Source organism: Rhinolophus sinicus, chromosome 5, assembly GCF_057876585.1.
Source record: "Rhinolophus sinicus isolate RSI-liver-muscle chromosome 5, RSI-T2T, whole genome shotgun sequence".
In the NCBI taxonomy this organism is placed as follows: Eukaryota; Metazoa; Chordata; class Mammalia; order Chiroptera; family Rhinolophidae; genus Rhinolophus; species Rhinolophus sinicus.
In genome coordinates this window covers 105,975,808-105,991,211 of record NC_142505.1, presented here as the reverse complement: position 1 = coordinate 105,991,211, position 15,404 = coordinate 105,975,808, and the positions used below count along the sequence as shown (strand labels likewise).

The window sequence follows — 15,404 nt, the reverse complement described above, 5'->3', positions numbered from 1 at the left end:
TCGCGTAACAACCCCATGAGAAAGAATTATCCCATTTTACACACGAGGAAATAGGCAAGGAGAATAACAACTTTGCCCGGCGCAAATGGAATTGCCAGGTCCAAGGATACATGCATTTAAAAATTCTGCTACATGCGACCAAACTGCTCTTCACAGAGGTCATATCAGTTTATACTCCCGCTACCATGTGGTACAAATGCCCGCTTTCCCACGGCCTTGCCAACATGATGTGTTAACAAACACTGGGATTTCTGCCAATTTGATTAAGTGAAAAACGCCATCTTTTATTTTGCATGTTTCTTATCATGAATGAGGTTGAGGACTATTTGTATTGACTTGTTGGCTCATTTCTCTATTGGGTTGTTGGTCTTTTTCATATCAGTTCCCAGGAGCTTTTTGTGTATTAGGAGGATTAAGCCGTTAGCCGTGAGCTTTTTTCTTAGCCTAGAGAATGATGAGTTGGCTTATGGTGTTTTTTCGGCCTTAAAGTTTAAAATTTTTTGCTTTATTTTTGTTCCACATAGAATTTATCAGTCTTTATGACTCCTGGATTTGGAATCCAAGTTAAAAAGGCCTTTCCCCACCCACGGGAATTGTTTTTCTGATTTTTTTTTTTAATTTTACATTAGCTCTTTACCCATTTTGAAAAGTATGTTGGCTTATAATGTGAGGTGTAGAGCCAACTTAATTTTTTCCAGAGGGCTACCCAGTTTTTCCAACAGTATTTTCTGAAGAATCTTTTTCTCACAGGTTCAGGATGCCACATTTACTAAATTCTTATGTTTGAATCTATTTCTGTCATTAGCCTGTCTATTCATTCATGTACCAAAATGACTTTCAATTATAGTTTTATGTGTTTTAGTATGTTGGGATTGAGTACCCCCTTTTCCTTCCCTGGCATCTCCCCCCTATTGTTTTCCTCATGTGAACTTAGTTTTGTTTTTAACCCTATTGGTATGTCCTTATTGGGATGGCATTACATTTTTTATTTAACTTAGAACTGACAGCTTTGTTCTCTTGAACATTTTCTTAGACTGTTCCTGTTCAAGAACTTGGTCTATCTTTGTTATTTGTTCAAGTTTTCTGTGTCCTTAGCATTTTCAAGTTTCCTTTAGACCTCATGCAGTTAAGTTCATTCCTGACAATGTTAAAATTAAAACCTTTTAAAGAAACTGAGGTTGACATTTTTCGGGTCATACATTCTGGACCCCAAACAAAAGCTCCCTATTCCAGACAGTGAAGGAGCCGGAAGTCTGCAAGTGACAATCTGCCCATGTGAGCTTGGGCTCTTTCACATCATGCTTCTTGCTGGAAATACCTGTGCAATCAACAGTTCCCAATTGCATCTCTCAGCAATTAAAGAAGAAAACACATCTCCCCATTTCTCTACCCTCCGACATACTCCATTCTAACAAAAAGATCCAATTCTAAGCCCGCCAGCTAGCGGCCATCTTTGAGAGATAGGTTTGCAATTTGGTGACCCACTGCCAAACGGCCAACGCTGTTTTGTTCTCACCTTTACCCACTGATCCTGAGACTCGCTTTTGGTTACTAAATATGTTAGGTTTTGACTTTAGTCCTTACTGGTTTTCAGATTCTAAGCCCATTATCTCCATCCTACACAGACATCCATCCAAATATTGCCTGTGACTTGGCCTTAGAGATGAGTATGAATTGTTTCCGAGTGCAGCCAACAGACGGAGTTTGAATTGGAGCTGTTATCATATGCTGGGTCCGAGGTGAGTGCCCTTATCTGAGTCTAGTTGATGACCACCCACTTCACTGGGCAATTGAGAGCAGGAGCCGAGTTCTCTGACAGGACAGCACCAACCAGGGGCTTCGTGGATGCCACCCTGGCCATCTAGGACTTTCTCACGCCTTCTTGCTGTTCTGAACCTTCCAGCTGGGACATTAAAAGATTTCCCAACTAATGTTTTTGTGGCTAAGGAGCTTTCCTGGCTCTGAAATCAATGTTGATGAGCAGGGACAACTGAATGACCCATCTAACTGAGTGACACAGGAGGTTTAGTTGCCTAAGGACGAGACAGACCTGGCTCACCCAGCTCCTTCAAGATCCTAGACCATGAAAGAGGCTCCTGTGAAGAGTGGTCTTGAGGTCAAGTCCTGAAGCACAACCAGTCCATGGGAGGCCATGTCCACTTTGCTTCCTGACGGCCTCAGTGTCACTCAAGGGAAGCAAAAAGGGCTCCTCTTCACGGGTCCAGGCATGTAGGAACACAAGCCTGTCAATTCTTCTCTAACATACCCCACTGGATGTGGTATCTGTGTCCTTGCAAATAACTCAGTGGTGACATACCTAGAGCCCTTTGCATATGTAACAGCTCTTGTGTTGTTCTGTGGTCCTGTTCACAGGCCACCTCCCTCAGCAGACTGGAAGTCTCTAGTCTCCTTAGAGCCCAGTGCCTACCACAAGTCTTGGCAGAAGGAACAAGTCTGTTTGTTGGCTAAAGGAACTCACTGCTACAGTGGTCTCCCGACTGAAGGCTCTATGTATATCCAGCCTAGCTTGAGGACTTACTTGGAATTATTAAACACACAAAAACCTGCAGATGTTTGAATGAAGAAGAAACAAAATATTTAATTTCCCTCAGAGAAATCACTTGCCCAAAGAATCAGAGGAGAAATAACTATAAACTAAACTATGCTCTAAACTATGAAGAATGCAAGTGTTTTTATCAACAAATAATTCTACATAATAGCTAAGTTTTGCTAAATTACTGGAAGAATCAGCCCAAAGTGTCAAAAAAAAAAAAAAAAAAAGTTAGCTCTTTGTACACTACACTAAGGGAAGGGGGGGCGTGATCCATAGTTCATTGCTGTCTTTAGTTTGGAATTTCTTTGCAGTGGATTTTCTGGCAGAGGAGTTGATGTTACCTCAGTAAGCAACAGAAAAGCAAGAGACAGAAGGGCAAAAACATGAGGCAAACAATTCAAGAGCTTTTCTTTTCATCTTTTTTTATTTTAAATTACAAAGGATGTTGCATACACTGATGAATCTGTATCTGACTAGAAGTGCTGAGGGCTTGGAAGATGACAGAAAACAAAGGCAACAGCTGAATTGCCTTTTCTTCTGAAAAGAAAAACTGCACAACTATTAACCAACATTTAATAGAATAATTTTTAAACAGCTCATGCGTCAACAAGATAAAATTCTTTCTAGACAAAAGACAAGACTGAATCCAATAAAAAGTTTCATAGCTCCAGTTGAGGGGGGTGGGGAAACAAAACTACAGAATATTTATGATAGCGTTACAAACAGGATCCTACACAGCTATGCAAGAGAGGTTGCCACATTGTATGAACAAATGCTTTGAATTCTTGCCCTTCTGCTCTTGTGACTTATGTGCGGTCAGCCCTCGTATCACTGTTAACCACAAATTCTAAGTTATAGGACAAATCCTAGGGAAAGAAGGTAAAAAAAAAAAAGCAGGCAGTGGAGTACAGTGTCATAAAAATGTGGTCAAAAGGCAGATACAGTACACACATACACATTTCTGTTATTTGGTTCTGAAAAAAAATAGGGCGAAGGGCAAGACACAGTAATCAGTCCCGCTCCCGTCCCCCCAGAATTCAACGACACCATTGTGTTTACAGTTACGAAAGGCAAACCTCGTTCACCTGAACTTGGCACACCGAAATACCCAACTCGGATGTTCTTGAGTAGTCACCAAGTCTACAATTCCAAAATACTGTCTGGAAGTAGTTTTAAGGTTCTATTCCCTCACTACTACCCCCAAATCTCTCTTTTCGAAACAAAAAAATGGCAATTTGGCATAATTCCATTGCTAGGTGTAGTTTCTACAATTTCAGTCAGTTTACTAAGCATGAGGATTATGCTTCAACACATAACCCCACCTGCCTACGGAAGGGTCCGACTTTCAGTAGTACATTTTCATCATCTTTCCCTAACGCGCTTATTCCTTAAAACGAAACAACCATTCCTACAGCTGACATTGTTACATCCCATTGTGTTTGAAATATTAAAAAAACATGGAGTCATCTTCTCATAATGCCCTTAGTAAGATTACAAAGATTACAAAAGAATCCACAAGTATTACGGCACTGTGTGAGACTTATTTGTCATGATTCGAGGGAAGAACAAGACTGCAGTTCTGTGCAAAGTTGTGGAAATGGCCTCAGTTCCACGGGAAATGGTATTCCACAATAGACTTCACTAGAAGGATAATTGAAACCTTTTACTTTAACACTGAAAGCATACTTCAATGCATTCTCAAAATTCAAGTTTCAAGATTTGGAGAGATGCTAACATTCTGTTACATAATTAACTAGAAAATACTTAAACAGAATTTCAGGAAGACTATAGAAAGGGAACATAAATTGGTTACTTCCTGTTGAAGGCAACTTGAATTCGTCTCTTAGAAAGTTGACTAAATCTTAGCAGCTAAAATAGTTTTAAATGTATGGAATAAAGAAAAGCACATCCATTCTTGACATTTTCGTGAATAAACTAACAGCTTTATTAATGAAGGCAAACATCAGATAATTGTATGAATATTATATATAAAAAAAGAAATCCAAACTAACAGCATTGTGTTTCAAAATTACTGTACTTCTGTTTCTTTTAAAGAGACTTGTCATCTGTTTTATAAAACAAACAAAATGGGTACTCTTCTCCTAAAAAATTCTGGAAAAATGAAATAGTAAATTTCAAGCTGATGAACTGAACACATCTCTTTAAATGCAGACTATTGCTAAGGAGCAAATAAAGTCAAGCATCAGAAAGAAGATGTCTGACAAATGCATGAACATTAGAAAAAAAGGGATGTAGTAAAATTACTGCTACTCTTTCCCCCTCATATTCAAAGACCATTCAAAACTGGTCTTCCGTACAAACATAAAATAACTATAAAGAGAGGGAACTTGAAACCAGACCCATCTGAAATCCTTCATGATGTTTTTATAATAGCTCTGATTCTCTTACTAAAAAGATCAAAGTGAAAGATTTAGGAAGTGGAAGAGAATGAAGACGTTTTGTTTTCATGTACAAGTAAGGCACAATATAAAGCCACATCATAATGTGTCATGAAGGATCTAGGAAAGGACAAGAATCATACATGGTACAGTAGAACAAGCGGTCATATTGACTGAAAAAGTGTGGCACCCAATTCAAAACTCAGACAAGATCGTATTAACAAGAACAACTGGACAGCATGCTTTCATGTGGAGACAAACTCTATAAAGAATCCAGTGTATCTGAAACGAGGAAGAACATTTTTTGTTTTTTTGTCTTTTTTGTTTTGTTTTGTTTTGAAGTCATAGTAGTACTAGAGTCAACGTTTATATAATTGCTTTTGGAACAATGGGGTTTATTTGAGGTGAATTCACAATGCCTTCACTTAAAGTAAGATTCTGGACTTCATTATGAGCTATCTGTATACCATGTATGAACACAGAAAACCTTTAGAGAGCTCTTCTCTAATGATCTTCACCCAAAAATACATGCCACAATTTCAAAAACAGAACATGTACAATTGTTGGGGTTTTTACATTACCCTTATAAGATTTGCTTGTGTGATACACTAAACGTATATATTTTAATGACAATAGAGGAAGCAGATTATTACTGGCATTAAAGTACAACCATTTCTAGACGGTTTTAAATGCCACAGAGTCCCCTGGTTAAAATGTAAAGCTGCACAGCTTGCCTATGTCATCTTTATGATAAAGTTAAAACAGCAAGAGGATTTAACTTTCACTCTACATTTTACCGCCAGGTTTTTATTTAGATCAAGTATCGCTGCAGCATTCTGACCAGCCCAGATTTAGCAGCAAATGGCAGGAATCATATAAAATGCAAATTTTTTTAACAAAGTGCTTTTCTAAGATATACATACATATATAAATAGGTACAAAATAAAGTGTCAACATTAAAAAGCTCAACTATTTAAAAGCTTTTAACTATTTAACTTAAGTAGTACATATAAAACACTGAAATGCAAGGATATGTAATCTACTAAACAGATTCAAAGTCTTTTTGAAATGCAAGACCAAAAAATCAAATTCTGGTTTGCAGACAGGAAAAAAGTATCAAAAACCAGAATTCCTAACAGAGCAGCTAGAAAGGGGCAATTTTATAAACCTCATCAGCTGAATCTATCATGAAGTGATTTTCACCTGATTGCAAAACTGCCATATTTTCGAATACGTTTAAATTTGCCAAACACACTGTCAAAACCTCATATAATTCCAAGTTACAAACCTGTGCTTTGCCTTCTCCCACCTAAAAATGAGAACTTTAAACAATGAACTTACATTCTATTCAACCATCAGATGTGAGCTTATCATCTGTTCAGTGTGACTGCATTAACTAGGTACATTTCCACCAAGCACACCAGGAAAGCTGGTGCGTCACAGATCCCCATGTCAAAGAAGCACACAGGCATTGTTCAGCTGTTTGACTCTAACTGTGTGTTAGAATCAAACGATTATAAGCTATAGCTTCATGGGCTATTGCTTACGAATGGGGAGCGGGGGGAGAATGTGTTAAAAGAAAAGGAAATACCCTATACAGACAAAATACAATTAAAGAAAAAATTCTCCAAGGGGTAATGGAGAAATAGTTGGAGAAATAGATATTTTCCCAGCATCTAGGTCTGAAATTTTTGGTATTTTTTTTTGGCTAGATAGGATTTTTTTTTTTTAATTATAGTTTTTAAGTCACCAGTTTTCAGAGTTCAAACCACAAGATTTGAGAATAAAACAGTAAGAGAGACAGGAGGAAAAAATCTGTGGGGAAGGTTTATAATGCTGCCTTGATACAAGAAATTTCTCATCAAGAGGTAAAGCTTTAACATAGTTAAAACACTGACTAATGAAGCTGTTTTATGTGAGCAAAAAAGAGCACCTAAAAACTAAATGTGTTAATATTTCTCAGTTCTAGAAACTAGAAGAAAAATAAGTCACATGTAGGTTTGAAGAAGCTAGTTTGAAAATACCTGTACAAAAATATAAAAATCTATAAATTTTTTTGTTTTTGTTTTAAGCTTGTGTTGATCTTTGAAAATATTACATGCACAATAATACATCAATTGGAAAAGTGGCAACTAAAGAATTAGATATTTTTAGCTTTTCTTTGTCTTTACATATATATACATACATAATACAATAAAAATAATCTGTATTTTGGTTGTTTGGTGGAAGTATACTACAATAAGCTAAATAAACTTTTTTAAATTTCAAGGTCAAAAACTATTTTATCAATAGCTTACTAAAATGAAATATATTAAAATTTCCTACAATAAGTGCAGAAATAAAAAGATTTACAGACACCTAAATGGCCACCAACTTATCTACTATGGAAGCGAACTAGAGGAACAGCAAAATAATATTTGTATGTGTGGATGCTCCTTCTGTAGATAATTGGACCCAAACAGAAATAAAATTCACAGTTCAGTAAGATCCCTAACCCTGACCTTTTCTTTTTTTTTCCTCCTTTTATTCATACATTCATACAGTATCATGTAAGCTGTGCAAAACTTTACTTAGACTGGCAGTTTGCCATATCAGTTGCATTTGTCTTTGGTACAAAAAATAAAACAATCGCAATAATGTGCAAGTATTTGTCTTTTTCCGGTCAAGTACCGAAATATGAGTTTTCTAGAGCCATCTTTTTTTGTTTGTTTTTTTGTTTTGTTTTTTATACAATACACAGACTCTGTGGCATATATCTACATTTCAACATAGTCCTATATACATTCAAAAATTTGAAAAAGAGTTGGAACAAAAAAACATTTAAACCCCATAATTTTTCCATCTATATATCTTGTTTATCCTTATTAGGGTTTTCATCATACAAAATATTACCAGTTTTATAGTTTCCCCAAAATACAAGGCACAAAGAATATGCTTTTTTTTCTTACTTGCACAGACATTATATATATATTTATATATATATTTATATATACCATATTGAGCTCAGAAAATGAACATCTAATATGGCACACGGGCGTGAGTGCTGGGTTGTGCCATGTACGAGTGAGATTAATGGTTGTGGAAAATGAGAACAAAAAGCAATAATTCTAAAAACAATCTAAACTGACTGTTTAAAAAAAAAATGCTTCCTCAATTTTTTTGTGTGTGGTTCAGAGCATAAACCTGCCACAATATTTGGCATTTACTAATATCGTCACTCCTCCAACATGTTTTGCTGTAACAGATTTCTGCACTCTGTATCTAAACATTTACTTAAACGAATGCGATTCAATTCTGATGCCAGTAGCAGTTGTAACCATGGTTTATGCTCTGAAAATGCAATAATCAAATATTTTGGGTCATGCTTCACTTAATGCTACTTAGTTCTTAAAACAATGTAACCTAATTGTAAATGTTTACATAATGCTAAACTGACATGCAAAACAGAATGAAAATTTACAATGAAGAACATGACAAACTCAGAAACTTCTGACCAGTGGCCGAATGAGGCTGATTACACTTTTGATGATGGTATCCTTAGTCCTACAAGGCCTCCGGTGGGATTGCCTTCTGCAGTCTTCTCTAACACTTGGTTAACAAATTCTGAGGTTTGCCCAGCAACTGGGAGACCTGAGGAAAGGAATAAAAGGCACACTTAGACACAGAAATGGAGAGGGCAGGAATGGAAAGTAAGGAAGGAGCAAGAAAATCGGAGGGTCAGGGTGACCCCCAGAGTGACACTCACCCCAGAGAAGCACTCTGCTCATTGTTACTGCAGCCCAGAAAATAATCCTACCCTCTAGATTAGAGCCTACAATTTTAAGATTAGAAGGGTGAAACCAAAAACAACCATGAAGAACAATTAAGCAACATTTTAAGTGGGGTAAGTGACAAGTAATAACAGCCCGGAAAAAAAAATGCAGAGCTTGCAAATTATCAGAGGATACATACAAAAATTAGACTATAATAATGATCGGACAGTAAATGACATAAAAAGGAAAAAGGAAGACATATGAATAGGTCTTAACAGATCTTTTGATGACAGAACTAAAACCAAACGTGTATCAAGAATAAATACGAGCTCAACTCACCTGTTAAAGACAAACTCCCAGACTGACTAACAAAGAAAACCCAACAATGTATTATATATAAAAATCTAAGAGTGAATTTTATGGTATGTAAATGAAAAATTAAATTAAATTAAAATGTTTTGTAAAAGAGATGTATCTAATATAAAGTGATTGAGAAAGATTGAAAATAAAAGGGTAGGCAAAGGGATACGAAGCAAATATACCTAATAAGAAAGCTGCATGTATGATTGTAGGATCAGACAAGACTGAATTCAAGGAAAAAGCTGTAAGCAAGACAAAAGAAACATGCCTCATGATGATAAAGACTATAATCTATTATAAAGATCGAGCAGTAATGAATGCTACTCAAACATCCCAGCATTCAAAAGCAAAAACAGAGAAAATATGAGAAGAAACTGAAACACATTAGAGGAGGTCTTTCTCAGTTTTACAGAGAGTAAATGGGCACCCCCTATAAAAATAAAAAGGAAAAGAAGACAAGACCTAATTAAGAATATCTAACCGACATTTATTAGAGTTTTAATATAGAACAGAAAATATACCTTCTTTTCAAATGCCCACAAAACATTTAAAATTGTAATCATGTATCAGGTAGCTAAAAAAAAAATCTCAATAAATCACAAAAAAATAGAATGATAAAACTAGAAAATAATGCCTGCTTTCTGGAAAATTTTAAACCTCTCTCAAACAATTCTTAGATCAAAGAGTAAATCAAACCTAAAATTTCAAAGTATTCAGAAAACAATTAAAATATGACATCAGAATTTATGAAATACGGCTAAAGCAGCACTTGGAAGACATTTTAAAGGCTTTTAATTGTATTAATGAACAAAAAAGGGAAAAAAAGAAATGAATTAAGCATTTAACTGAAGAAATTACAAGAACTGATAAATTCAAGAGCTGGTTCTTGGGGGAGGGGAATTAGATATACTATAACTGACTCAAGAAATAAAGAACACAAGAGATATTAAATAAAAAATGAAAATGGAACACTAGCCACCGATACAGAGGAAATTAAAAAACAAAGACAATTTTAATAAATTTTATGGCCTGGAGGAAGTGGATAGTTTTCTAGGAATTTTTAAATTATCAAAACTGAGTTCAGAAGCTATTGTAATCTGACAAATTATCATAGGGCACACAGAAGAAGTTTTCAGAGTTAATCACAAAAATTACACTGGACCAGATTGAAGTTTCACAGAGTATTCTACCAAACCTTTAAGAAAAGGAAACCCCAATGTATTTTAAACTGCGCCAGGGGGAATTCTAGGAAGATGGTTATATTGCAGCATAGACTTTTAATCTCCTCAATTCCCCACATAAAACAGAGCAATTAAATAGCAAAACCATAAACCCGCTGAAAACTTGAACAAGTGACAATGTATCTCCATGAACCCACAATTCAAAAGGGTAGGAACAAACTACAAAAAGCTAGAAGACCTGCATAGTATTAACAATACCAATGGTTGTGCGGATGAGTCAAAAGGAAGTAATGGACCCGAGAACAAAAGAAGTGTAAAATAGCCGACAGGTTCACTGAAGGTACAGGAGGTCAATGAGAACACATGAAGCTGTGCGAGGTTTTGTCCAATCGAACAGTGAGTACAGGGTGAGTGCAAGTTGCCCACGGTAAGAGGTGAAGGGACCGGAGCAACCTAGCCTCTGTGAACTCAGAAAAATGACCATCCAGGACTCCCTTGTAGGACAGGAGCCAGGACTGATAAGAACCAAAACTGAGCAAGACAGAACAATGGATAGGAAAGAAAAAGATGTCCAGATAAAATGGGGGAGGGGTGCAGAACAAGAAATCTCCAAGAGCAAGCTGCCATGTGCACCAGTGTGATAAGGCTGGCCATGCCACAAGTCCCTCTTCTTGCCCTCACCTGATTGTGGCCTACTGACATTCCAATGCATCAAAGAAACCCCTTCACATCCTCTGCGTTTGCACTCCACCTTGACCCCCATTAAAGCACCTGCCCTGGTTCATGTGTTTCTCTCTCTGTCTCCTCCCCACCGGCACGGGGTCCGCAGCACTCCCTCCAGGTGGCCCCACGGTGGCATGCAGTCACTTTGTCTCTCTAGGATAAACTTTCTTCTCCTGCTCCTTTCCTGTGTCCTCTCCTTTGGCTGGATGTGAATGACCATCTCATGACAAATACAATAAACATTTTTTGTTTACATTAAGTGAAAACAAGATTCTGTGAAGTTTGAAGTTAGAAAAGTTATCCCGAACCAAACTTTCTTTTGAAAGTTCAAAAAAACTAATTTCACATACAAATGATCAACAGAAAAGTATCAAGGTGAAAAACCAAAAAAAAATCACCGTAAGTCAAAGAAAATAAGAAGATTCCTACAAACACTGAAAGTGTGTCTAAAAGAGATGAATGACCACAAAATGGATGAAAACTATATCCACTGTTATTTCAAAATGAACTAAAAGACATTAAAGGAAATGCTGTAAGATATGAAAGAACATAATCAGAAATACAAAAATTCAGAAATAAGGTAACAGAACTCAGAAAAGAATGAGAAACAAAGAAAAAATTCTTGAAATTAAGGTGAAACTAAAAGGAACACAAGAGCAGCAAACAAACATAAAACACAATGCTTTTAAGAGAAACAGGTGAAAGGGAGAAAGAATTTTAACATGAAAAAGCAATTAAAAGATAAAAAAAGATTTGAGAAAAATGTAATATACTTCAGAAAATACTGAAGATGGGCAAAGAAAATCCAGCCCACAAATAATGAGTCCCTGAAGAAGAAAACCAAAGCAAGGGAATAGATCAAGTACCAACCAGATTGGAAGCCACATACTGAAAGATCACAGTGACATATGAGAAGAGAATACCAACCTAAAATGACTAACTCCAAGACACAGTCTAGTAACATTACTGGAATTTAAAGACAAAGAAAAAAATCCTGTTGACACCTAGGCAAAAATAGCAAATGACTTATAAGGAGGAAAAAAAAAAGCAATTATTAGCTTTTCAATAGCAACATTTAATGCCAGACAAAAAGACAGAAATACATTTAAAACACTCAAAGAAAATATGAGTCAAGCATTTTGTATCTGGTAAAACTGACTTTTAGATATAAAAGGAATACACGCACTTAGCTACAAACAAGGCCTTTAAATTAGAAAGTAAGAAGGTAAAAAGATTTTTTTCTTATAATACTAAATTCCTCCCTCTACCTAACAAAGGAAGATTGAGAATGATTTCAAAGAACAAGAAAGAAAAGACAGAAATGCCCTGAAAAGACTACATATTAAAATAACACCAATCCATCTGAACAAAAAGTCAAGCAAACTCACCATTACTATTCCGTTTTGCTTAATATTTGCTTAATATTTGAATTAATCTACATAAAGGTAAGAAGGGGTTGCTTAGGAAAATATTAATATTTGGGATCTACTCTTCACCTAAGATTTTTTCCAATGTAAATATAGTTTTGTTCATGATAAACTTTTGACCTTTCACTGTGTTAATTTTTCATACAAATATATTATTCTTAGTTTTGTTTCATTTCTTATGTACTTTATTTTTATATGAATTTACGATGCTACTCTTTGAATAAATTCCGCAAATAACTGCAAATTCATTTCACTATTCTATCAACATACCCAGTCACTATCTACAAATAATTTTTCAAAGCTTAGCAAAAGGAATTATTAACTATTAATAAGCAATAATCACTGAAATGCCATACTTTTTGGAATACTCAAATAAGAAAATATACCTATTTTCTTAGCAAGTTATATTACAAATAATCCCAGGTTAAGCTATGTTGTGAGTGTGCAAGTTAGGCATTGAACTGATTTTAAATGGTTTAGTCAAGAAAAACATCTTCAGTTTGCTAAAATGTGAGTGATGTATTTCAGGAACAATGTGGAAATAAAATACTTTTTGAAAAAAACACAAATGAATGTTTAAGATGTAATATGGAAACAGGAACTAATCCTTACTGAGTACTGAGAATTTATGTGCTCAGCAGTGTGTCAAGTGCTTTATTCATATGCACTCTTCCCATTCAATCCACACCACTGTCCACATTTTAAAGATGGACAAAAGTAGGTTGAGGGAAGTGAAGTCACTTCCTTAGGGTTCTCAAATAGTAAGTGGCAGGGCCAGGATTTGAATCTAGAACTGATTCCAAACACTCTATATGACTTTAAACGCTACATGAGCTTTTGTTTTCTGAAAACATAATCTTAATTTCTAGACATGACCAGTAAGGTATTGCTAGAGTCACAGAGAAACCACTAGCGTGTTTTTTGTTTGTTTGTTTTTGTTTTTGGTAACAAAGATAGGAAAAAAGGCATGCAGAACCTAAAATATCTTAAAGAAAATGTTTCAAAACTGAAGACAAAAATATGCAAAAGTATCAAATGTTATACAGAATATCAAGAAAAAGAAATCCGCAGGTAAGCCTACTGAATGAGGCAATTAGAGGGCCACCTGGGAACTACATGGTTCAGAAACTATAATAGAGATGAGTGTTGGATGACAGGGCCAAGTGATGACATGTGGGTACAGTGTAAGCAATGCAGCTAGGAGAACTTACTTCTACTCCTAGTTCTCCCACTTATTGGTTATATGACTTTGGCTTCCAAGCCTTCATTTGTAAAAGCAGGATAATAATACCTTCTTCATAGGATTGTGGAAGTAAATGACTAAACAACCTTAACAGACAGGGCCTAGATCATAGTAAGTATTCAATAAATGTTAGCTGGTATCCTTTCCTAAGAAATCCTTTTTTTCCCCCAGGATTCCTTATATCTTCTCCTTTGACCTTCAAACATTAAAGTTGTCAAATTTCATGAAACCGGTGGGTCAAAATCTATATGCATTGCTAATTGTACTAATGATTCTAAATTGCCCTTTACATTCAGTATGAACACAATGCTACCAAGAGAAACTAACAATTTCAAAGAAACGTACTAAGTGCATGGAGGTATTTAATATGTATTTATTTTCAATGAAAGAAAACACAATCATTTTGGTAGCTATGAGAAGTATTTCTGTATAGAAATAAACTATTCTTGCTCACTCCCTCCATCTAAGCATCCTGATTTCTTCACAGCATTTACCACAATTTGCTATTATTTGTTTTTCTGTTTATGCTTTCTCTTCCATTTTTAGACTAAAAGCTTCATAAGAGTAGCAACCCAGTCTCTGTTATACGCCCCTATATCCCCCAATACCAGGCACATAGTAGGCACTGAAAAAAAAAACGTTGTGGAATGAGTGAATTTATAATAACAGGAAGTCAGGAAAAATTGTCTTAGCAGAAATGTAAAAAAATTCCAAGATATTTACAATTTTAAAAAATAAAGCAAATTATAATGTTTGTTCCTCTAAAATTCAGGTAAATAACTAATTAAGGATTATAAAGTAAGCTCTCATTCTTTGAAGTGACCTAATTCAATACATGATCAGCATCCTGGGGAAAAACGAACTAGAAGAAAATTCTCAGGTAACTAAAGTTTACGACTCAACACAATGACTATGTAAGAACCAGTTACAACAGATAGTCTTGGAACAAATATTGTCAAACAAAGAATACATAACCAGCTGACGCCGTTTCACGATGCTTCAGGGTTTTCATGGATTGCATCCTGCTGCGATACCTTTGAGATGCTCCCCATCTGTAAGGGATTTGCTCCCCTGGCACCTAAGCTCCTGGCCTCTAGCCTTCTCAGGTCTCTGTCTGTATCAGCTCTCTAGCCTGCCTGTCAGGTGTTGCTCCGCCTAACTTCGGAATGCCCACCCCACCTCTCTGTTCTTCCCATCTTGTATAATCTGTACAGGGATGGAAACCAGACAGCCCAGTTTGTTAGAATCCAGTGAAATGCGTTAGCGTCAAACAAATGGGTAAGTACCTCCACTAAAGTATAAACTGTAGGCCTGACAGTTGAGGGATCTTTATCTTCCCCCGAGAAAGTTAAAGTTGCTAGAAGTTTATCTTCCCTAAGGGTTAAAGTTGTTCAGTGATGAGGGCTAAATAAAACACTGTGGTAACCAGCAGTACACGAGATGTTTATGAATGCTGAATCTCAAAAGACATAAAAAACTACTTGTAAAGGAGAATAACTACAATGAGAGCACTTGAGTTTTTCCTTATCCCCTTGAATTATATATCTTATACTACATATTATTATTTGTTATTAATTTATCCAAGATTCTTCTTACCAAGAGTATCTTTAATGAGGATTTCAAGCTTCTGCCCCATGTTGGGTCCTCTCTCCTCTCTTGGACTCTGTACCCGGTTTACAATCTCTTGCTTGATGGAGTTGATTACAAACAATAAATTATCTGTAAGACAGAACAAGACACTTGGAACGTGTCACTAACATGGAAG

The 15,404-nt window shown here is 35.9% G+C and overlaps 1 protein-coding gene across 5 annotated transcripts in view; it reads right to left on the bottom strand.

The window, feature by feature from the left end:
- The window catches only part of CREBRF (CREB3 regulatory factor), a 52,492-nt gene that overhangs the window by 590 nt on the left and 36,498 nt on the right, over positions 1-15,404 (bottom strand). For 4 of the 5 annotated variants that reach the window (XM_074313903.2, XM_088798775.1, XM_074313904.2 and 1 more), the window contains one exon: positions 15,236-15,358. In XM_074313903.2, the coding sequence (XP_074170004.2) occupies positions 15,236-15,358 (123 nt within the window). Of the gene's footprint in view, positions 1-2,959; positions 8,584-15,235; positions 15,359-15,404 lie in introns of those variants that run through there. The other variant, XM_019741404.3, reaches the window with a different exon arrangement.